This window comes from Sinocyclocheilus grahami, unplaced genomic scaffold, assembly GCF_001515645.1.
Source record: "Sinocyclocheilus grahami isolate Dianchi unplaced genomic scaffold, SAMN03320097.WGS_v1.1 scaffold440.1, whole genome shotgun sequence".
NCBI classification, from domain to species: domain Eukaryota; kingdom Metazoa; phylum Chordata; class Actinopteri; order Cypriniformes; family Cyprinidae; genus Sinocyclocheilus; species Sinocyclocheilus grahami.
This window is the reverse complement of record NW_015505619.1, coordinates 1,299,111-1,308,695: the sequence shown is the minus strand read 5'-3', so window position 1 is coordinate 1,308,695 and position 9,585 is coordinate 1,299,111. Positions and strand designations below refer to the sequence as shown.

The 9,585-nt window shown below is 35.7% G+C and overlaps 1 protein-coding gene across 1 annotated transcript; it reads right to left on the bottom strand.

Annotated features, from left to right (window-relative positions):
* Positions 1–2,662: 2,662 nt before the first annotated feature.
* On the bottom strand, positions 2,663–7,518 carry LOC107552039 (chloride intracellular channel protein 5-like). Its single transcript, XM_016233843.1, has 6 exons — positions 7,507–7,518; positions 5,888–6,030; positions 5,528–5,653; positions 5,343–5,449; positions 4,938–5,119; positions 2,663–3,193 (listed from the first exon to the last, which is right to left on the bottom strand). Exons 1-6 carry the CDS (start codon positions 7,516–7,518, stop codon positions 3,029–3,031), a joined length of 735 nt encoding a protein of 244 aa, XP_016089329.1. The 3' UTR covers positions 2,663–3,028.
* Between the last annotated feature and the right edge of the window lie 2,067 nt (positions 7,519–9,585).

The window sequence follows — 9,585 nt, the reverse complement described above, 5'->3', positions numbered from 1 at the left end:
CACATGTGCTGGAAATCAGATGGAACGACAGCTTTTTTCACACCTACTTGACAGTTTGATAGATGGTGACCACTTGGTTTTTGTGAAATATTATCTTAAGTGTCTCATATTGTATCCAGCTGATGGTAGTGCTGCAGCTCAGCAGATGTTTGGCTGTAACCACACCAAGTCAAACGAATATGTTACCAATTGCAGCCAGCATCATTCAAGGTCATGTATGTAAAATTTAAGAATTAATTTTAATCTATATTCTGCTGAAACAAACAAACAAACAATTAAACCAACTTAATATGGCAGGCTGGTCTTCAACTGGTTTATCTGGTCAACCATGGTCTGGCCAATTGACAAGTGCCTAAAACACCTCAAAAACCATCGAATAAACCATGTTGACAGAAACCAGCAGTCTACAATAGACTGGTTTTATCTTTTTGTTTGTTAGTTTTTTCAGGGAAAAAAAATGTTAAAGGTTCAATATAAACTATGCAAAATATGTAACACGATGTCTTATTTCCACTGACGATAAATTGCGACTAAGATCGTTAAAAACCGCGTCTTCTTATAAGTTTAGACAAGAACAAAAAAACCGTTTAAAATAAACTTAATATTGAAGGTAGAGCTACAACAATTAAAACCGCACGTGTAAACATGAGAGTGGAGTGTTAAAATCATTTACTAACCTGTATTTTACAAATCTTGTCAAGTCGATAAACGCGGCAACTTAAATTTTCTCACAGCACACGGAAGGATACAAATCATTTAACGTGAGTTTCCGCCCAGAAAACTAGTTCCGCAGCTACAGTGACGATTTCGGCAACTTTACATAACACACATTTTGTATGGAAGAATTAATGTAAGTGCTTAAACAAAAATGCAATTTTCTGCCCTTAATGTCATCGGAACTTTGGGATGAGTCGATTATCTGTGCTAATCGACAAGATGAGGTGAGTTTTTCTAACTTGAAATATTCGTCTTGCAGTATGACACATGATTAAACACAAGCGAAACATTACAAGCTTTATGAAAAAAATATATTTTATTAATAAGACACAGTATTGTTGTTCATTTCAAATATATGAAAATTCCAGACAGGGCTAGAGATACCTGAGACCTAAACATGTGCTTATTTTGTTTGATGGTTTTGTTTGATGTATAAAGTGTATAATGATGTATAAATTCAACTGCAGAATGAGGCTCATTTTACTGTGGCACAGTGTTTTTTTCTTTTCTAGACCGTCATAGATAGCGACACTAATAGAGGAGTTTATGTCACTACAGACAGACAGTAAACATAATGGCAATGGGAAGGCCTACACACAAGCATGAGTATTACAGGACCGAGTCAATGTCCAGAAGGCAAATTCTGCTCAATAACTGCTGAAGGAAAATGAGACATTGACACCAAGAGAAAGGTCACCACTTTAGCAGTTCTGCATATGATTATTAGTCACTGATTAGTGCATTTTCATTTGCCCAGCCGCTTGGCTACGTCCTGATAGGCCAGTTCAATCTCTCTGTCTGCCGCACAGGTGTTGGTGAATTCATCCTGGGCATAGGCGTTCTGCAGGTACCTCCAAACCCCACTCAACTCTGATGGGATCTCAAAGTTACGGTATTTCTTAGAAACCACCTGAATAAGAAACATGATGCTAGTTTATGATCCAAACCAATCATCCTGTAAGGATTTTAGCAAGTTGGAGCAAGTTGTTACATGTGGCTTATATGTTTTTCATTTTACGCTAATACATTTTAAATGCATATATGATGTGGAAGATGACTTTTTCTTATAGTTTAGGTAGAATTCAACACTCAAATTAGTGTCAATAAACTCTAGGGTCCCTTTGTGGTCCCTTTGCCCCAATTTTAATACATAGTGTGACAAAATGCCCCGATGTATGTTTTCCTACAGGCAATACTGGTAGGAATGTTCAAAAGGTGTGTGTCTGTGCTGAAATGTTGTAATTACAAACCACCTGAATGTGGGATGAAAAATAATGATGAAATGAAACAACTGAATCTGCCCATTTATAATCTAAACAAATCATCCTAAGAGTATTTTAATAAATGTTAGGTTGGGGCAAGTTATCACATGTGTATTATATGTTGTATTTTTATGCAATTCATTAACTGCGAACAGCAATTCGTCAAAAAGCAAAAACGTAAATGCATGATGCAAGGATTTATTGCAATTTGCTGTTTCATTTGTTTTGATTTATCGATTAATTTGATAAATATATAAATCCATTTAAATACATTTTAAATGCAGGTATGATGTGGAAGATTACTTTTTATTTTAATTTAGGTAATATTTCATATTTCAGAAAATGTTTTCTTCTTTCCGCCCAGAAAACTAGTTCCGCAGCTACAGTGACGATTTCGGCAACTTTACATAACACACATTTTGTATGGAAGAATTAATGTAAGTGCTTAAACAAAAATGCAATTTTCTGCCCTTAATGTCATCGGAACTTTGGGATGAGTCGATTATCTGTGCTAATCGACAAGATGAGGTGAGTTTTTCTAACTTGAAATATTCGTCTTGCAGTATGACACATGATTAAACACAAGCGAAACATTACAAGCTTTATGAAAAAAATATATTTTATTAATAAGACACAGTATTGTTGTTCATTTCAAATATATGAAAATTCCAGACAGGGCTAGAGATACCTGAGACCTAAACATGTGCTTATTTTGTTTGATGGTTTTGTTTGATGTATAAAGTGTATAATGATGTATAAATTCAACTGCAGAATGAGGCTCATTTTACTGTGGCACAGTGTTTTTTTCTTTTCTAGACCGTCATAGATAGCGACACTAATAGAGGAGTTTATGTCACTACAGACAGACAGTAAACATAATGGCAATGGGAAGGCCTACACACAAGCATGAGTATTACAGGACCGAGTCAATGTCCAGAAGGCAAATTCTGCTCAATAACTGCTGAAGGAAAATGAGACATTGACACCAAGAGAAAGGTCACCACTTTAGCAGTTCTGCATATGATTATTAGTCACTGATTAGTGCATTTTCATTTGCCCAGCCGCTTGGCTACGTCCTGATAGGCCAGTTCAATCTCTCTGTCTGCCGCACAGGTGTTGGTGAATTCATCCTGGGCATAGGCGTTCTGCAGGTACCTCCAAACCCCACTCAACTCTGATGGGATCTCAAAGTTACGGTATTTCTTAGAAACCACCTGAATAAGAAACATGATGCTAGTTTATGATCCAAACCAATCATCCTGTAAGGATTTTAGCAAGTTGGAGCAAGTTGTTACATGTGGCTTATATGTTTTTCATTTTACGCTAATACATTTTAAATGCATATATGATGTGGAAGATGACTTTTTCTTATAGTTTAGGTAGAATTCAACACTCAAATTAGTGTCAATAAACTCTAGGGTCCCTTTGTGGTCCCTTTGCCCCAATTTTAATACATAGTGTGACAAAATGCCCCGATGTATGTTTTCCTACAGGCAATACTGGTAGGAATGTTCAAAAGGTGTGTGTCTGTGCTGAAATGTTGTAATTACAAACCACCTGAATGTGGGATGAAAAATAATGATGAAATGAAACAACTGAATCTGCCCATTTATAATCTAAACAGATCATCCTAAGAGTATTTTAATAAATGTTAGGTTGGGGCAAGTTATCACATGTGTATTATATGTTGTATTTTTATGCAATTCATTAACTGCGAATAGCAATTCGTCAAAAAGCAAAAACGTAAATGCATGATGCAAGGATTTATTGCAATTTGCTGTTTCATTTGTTTTGATTTATCGATTAATTTGATAAATATATAAATCCATTTAAATACATTTTAAATGCAGGTATGATGTGGAAGATTACTTTTTATTTTAATTTAGGTAATATTTCATATTTCAGAAAATGTTTTCTTCTCAAATCAGTGTCAAAAAACTGCAGGATCCTGTTTCGACAACTTACCCCATGATGTGACAACATGCCCCTCTGTTTTGTTTTTTTCCTGGCCAGAAGAGGTGAGATTGTTCAAAAGACTTTAAAATTTACTTTAAAATGTAAACCTACCCTGAGAATTATTAACTGCAATTAAAGGGACTGTTTTTAAACATTTCAGGAATCAGGAATGTCCAAAAGACTTTGACCCAGATGATACATTTAGGTTATAAAAACATTGAAAACCTTTTGAAATGTTCCTAAAATGTGAAAATTAAAATTTTCTTGTCACGATTCTAATGTTATTCAAAAGTTACAAAAACATTCTTTTTTTAATATTCGCATTTCCGTCACACGCTTGAGGTATTCGGCCAATCACAACGCTCTGGATAGCTGGCCAATCAGAGCACACCTCGCTTTTCAGAGGATGAGCTTTGTAAAAATCAGCGCGTTTCAGAAAGGCGGGGCATAGAGGAGAAACAATAATGTACAGTATGCGGAAAATAATGTGTTTTTTGAAACTTAAAGGAATATCAAAATAATGTTCGTTTTAGCAACATCATATGACCCCTTTAAAAAGTCTAATTTTCGTATCATAATTAAAACATTATTGAAAACATTTCTTACAAGATTCTATTAACTTGTTCACCCTAAATATAACATTTATTTTTATTATCTAATCACATTTTCTCTTAACATTATGAGAACGGATATTAAATAGCCTATTAATAATGTTATAAGAATGTTCCATTAACATTACTATAAGAACATTTTATCCTAACATATATATAATTTTGACAAAACATTGAAAGTTGTAAGAACGTTCCCTGTTAGCTGGAAAGGTGTGTGTCTGCGCAAAAACTGACTTTAAAAAGTAAATCCACCCCGAGAAACATTCACTGCAATAAAAAGAACGTTTTTGGAACATTAGGAACGTTTTTGGAACTTTTCCTTTCAGGAATCACCACTATTTTATCTTGCACTAAATGATCAATTACAGCAGATCTCCCAGCAGTATGTCACCTTCACTACGTGCAGTTTTGGGAGGAGGTTGCAGTCTGCGAGCGTTAATTCATTGCCGTCCAAGTACTTGCGGTTGGAGCACTTCTCCTCCTCCGTACTATCGGCATCAATCTCGTCCGGTAGAGGGGAGTTCAGGAAGTTGTCCAGTTTCTTCAGAGCTTTCAGTAGCCCCTTCTCCAGACCTGCACAGCCAAAAGTTTGATATGTGCTTGTGCTGAATGTTTTCATCTGAAGAAATACAGCGGCTTTAAGTCAAGACAATCCCTGTAAAGGCCTAGTGGAATGTGAATGAGCTCTGGATAACATGTGGCTCCATATTTTGCCGTTGACAACAGAGCATCCATAAAGAGCTGTAGATATTCCTTGAACCTGTCTAATAAGTCATAGAGCAGACGTTAAACTCACTTGCGTTGGCTCCTGTATTTGTGTTCTTGATGTAGGCTGAGAACTTTGCGAAGATGTCATTTCCCGCCGTGTTGGACTCCTTGTTCTTCACAGCCAGTTTTGGATATCTTAGGACGTGAATGAAAAATTTTGCTGTTCACATTACATAAACAATCAATCCATCTGTGAACATCCTGTCAACCTACTTGGGAGGCGCTAGCATCTCTTCCAAGAATTCCTCGACTTTGTTGACATCTGTCCACACTTCGCCACTGAAGGTAAGGAATGGTGGAGGAGTACCGGGAGCCAGATTATGGAGATCAGCTGGTTTCCTTGAAGAAAAATTCACATTCACATCTGAGTTTGATCATTACATAACACAGCCAATTAAAGCCAATGAAAATGCTTGATAAGCATGGGTTACTTTGCTTTGTTAATGTATTTCTAGTTGAAACAGGACATTTGGGTGGGACATCTATCTAAAGCTAACAGACTTTAAATGAAAGCCACAAAATTTTGATCCATGTGGTTTCTAACAGCAATGCATATTAAGAACAATTCGTTACCTTTTCAGGTCGACAGTGGTGACCTTGAACACGACTCCCTTCAGCCACAGGATCATAAAAAGCCTTTGAGAAAAAGGACAGTTTCCAATACTTTCTCCATCACTGCCAGCCTGAGAAACACAAACTGATAAATCAGTATTAAACTCAATACATCACATCATATAAGTACAATACCATTGTACCACCACAGTATTTTAGTTTTTTAGTGTAGGCAAGGTCTTGCAAATATTATGAATAAATTAAATATTATATAAGATTATTCATGTGTATTCAACATATTTAAAGAAATATTTCAAGAAAATTATATAACATTTATGTGTGAGTATATACAAAATACTGTTGAATAATTGTAAAATAATTGTACAATTATTCAACTTATTACAGTCATTAAATGTTAGAAAATGTTAGGATCACAGGTTCCAAAAAAAATATCAAGCAGCAAAAACTGTTTCCAACACTGAAAATAAATCAGCATATTAGAATGATTTCTGAAGGCTCATGTGACACTGAAGACTGGAGGAATGATGCTGAAAATTCAGCTGCGCATCACAGGAATAAATTCTATTTGAAAGTATATTAAAATAGAAAACATGCATTTTCTAAAAAAGCCAAAACCCCAGACATGCATGTTAGTGTCATTAGGGCAAAAGTGAAATTATGAAACCCCTGAAAGTCATTCGCCATTCCGTGCATGATTTGTAATCTTCAATACAATAGCAGACAACAAAAAGAACCGATGGGGATTCAGTGCCAAATTTCCACATCTGAAATTAGGCGATCAAGCTATCCAATAGTGTCCTTAAACTGGGCCAGTAACCTGAGCCGGACATCAGATCCACGCTTAAGCTGAATTATGCATGGAAATTCCATTATCTGCCCCATGAGCCCACAGCAAAGGGGTTTGGGTCGTACTGTACCTGTCAACACAACTATGAGTTAGACACCACCCTCGCCACCTAAAATGAATGTGTTTAGCACATAACTATGCTGGGATAAAATGCATAGAGGTTAGTTTTCAAATGGTCAACGCTTGATTGGCTCAGACGGAATGTCGAGTTCTTGCTGATGTTTCAAGAGTTTTGTCCATGCAAAACTCTTGAAAATAAAGGTTCTTTAATGGAATCTATGGTTCCATGAAGAACCTTTAACATGCATAGAATCTTTCCATTGCACAAAAGGTTCTTTATAATGGAAAAAGGTGGTTTAAATCATTAAAATGTTAATTTGAGTTATTTTATGGCATTTGCTTTTGGAACATTTCTTTTTTTAAAGTGTAGGTGGATAGTTTAACCTAAAAATGATAATTCTATTTCTTTCTTCTGTATGCGCTGTAACAGGTCGGTGGAGGTGCGGTGCTTGTTTTGATTTGGCCCCTGCGGTCAGCTGTCAGTGAGAGCCGCTCTGACTGTCACAGGAGGGCCAAAAATAGCCTCCACGCGGCGCAGGAGCACTAGGGAGGAGTTCAGTGTCACCTACACCAGCTCAGTGTCGCTCGGGTCCTTTACAGAAATATGATGAATCATATTTCACTCCTTCCTGTTAAAACCTGAGTCACGAATCACTGACCTCTCACAGCACTGGTGTGAAAATCCAAACTGGCTTTAGTGGTATTTCCTTACTAACATCACCATTTTTGCTCATTATCTTGGTGTTTAAGTGATTTTTAGTGGAATGGCAGATGTGGTGTACAGTAAGTAACACGTTTAATTGGGTCACTCGCTCTCAGGCCCTAGTTCCTGCCGGTCAGGCTTCATAATCAGCTGGCAGTTCAGTTTGGGAGGGTTATGGGTAAACCATTCCAGTAAGTTCTCTCTAAATATAGAGCCGTAGCCTCCCTGAACACTCATTTACACATGATTACTGACATCAGGACTGTACAGTAAGAGTCGCACACTAAACTGCCGGGTTTTTTCCCCACACAACAGTTAAGCAGATAAGTATTTGTGGTACGTCATATTAGATTAGGCACATTGAAATGTTCTAATAAGTTTTATATATACACACACATCACCATTTAAAAGTTTTGGGTCATTAAATGTATTACTTTTTAAGAAATTAACAGTTTTATTCAGCAAGAATGCATACAATTGATCAATGATAGTAAATATTTTTTTTTAATTATGTCAAATAATTTAATAAAACTATACATATGACCATAGGTCTATTAAATGTCTTTTTTTATTTAGCAAACTGAATTTTAAAATGTATCAAAATTGACTAAAGACTTTTAAAAACTAAAGAAATTCTATTTCAAAATGAATGCCGTTATTTTGGCGTTGTTTTATATTCAATAAAAAAATCCTGAAAAAATATAAATAAAAATAGCCTGTGCCCCAACTGTATTCAACATTGATAATAATAAGAAATGATCATATTTAAGAATTGATAATAACCAAATCTGTATATTAGAATGATTTCTGAAGGATCACGTGACACTCAAGACTGGAGTAATGATGCTGAAAATTTAGCTTTGCATCACAAGAATAAATTACAATTTAATATATATTAAAATAGAAAACAGTTATGTTAAATTGTAATAATATTTCACAAGGTGCGGTGCTTGTTTTGATTTGGCCCCTGCGGTCAGCTGTCAGTGAGAGCCGCTCTGACTGTCACAGGAGGGCCAAAAATAGCCTCCACGCGGCGCAGGAGCACTAGGGAGGAGTTCAGTGTCACCTACACCAGCTCAGTGTCGCTCGGGTCCTTTACAGAAATATGATGAATCATATTTCACTCCTTCCTGTTAAAACCTGAGTCACGAATCACTGACCTCTCACAGCACTGGTGTGAAAATCCAAACTGGCTTTAGTGGTATTTCCTTACTAACATCACCATTTTTGCTCATTATCTTGGTGTTTAAGTGATTTTTAGTGGAATGGCAGATGTGGTGTACAGTAAGTAACACGTTTAATTGGGTCACTCGCTCTCAGGCCCTAGTTCCTGCCGGTCAGGCTTCATAATCAGCTGGCAGTTCAGTTTGGGAGGGTTATGGGTAAACCATTCCAGTAAGTTCTCTCTAAATATAGAGCCGTAGCCTCCCTGAACACTCATTTACACATGATTACTGACATCAGGACTGTACAGTAAGAGTCGCACACTAAACTGCCGGGTTTTTTCCCCACACAACAGTTAAGCAGATAAGTATTTGTGGTACGTCATATTAGATTAGGCACATTGAAATGTTCTAATAAGTTTTATATATACACACACATCACCATTTAAAAGTTTTGGGTCATTAAATGTATTACTTTTTAAGAAATTAACAGTTTTATTCAGCAAGAATGCATACAATTGATCAATGATAGTAAATATTTTTTTTTAATTATGTCAAATAATTTAATAAAACTATACATATGACCATAGGTCTATTAAATGTCTTTTTTTATTTAGCAAACTGAATTTTAAAATGTATCAAAATTGACTAAAGACTTTTAAAAACTAAAGAAATTCTATTTCAAAATGAATGCCGTTATTTTGGCGTTGTTTTATATTCAATAAAAAAATCCTGAAAAAATATAAATAAAAATAGCCTGTGCCCCAACTGTATTCAACATTGATAATAATAAGAAATGATCATATTTAAGAATTGATAATAACCAAATCTGTATATTAGAATGATTTCTGAAGGATCACGTGACACTCAAGACTGGAGTAATGATGCTGAAAATTTAGCTTTGCATCACAAGAATAAATTACAA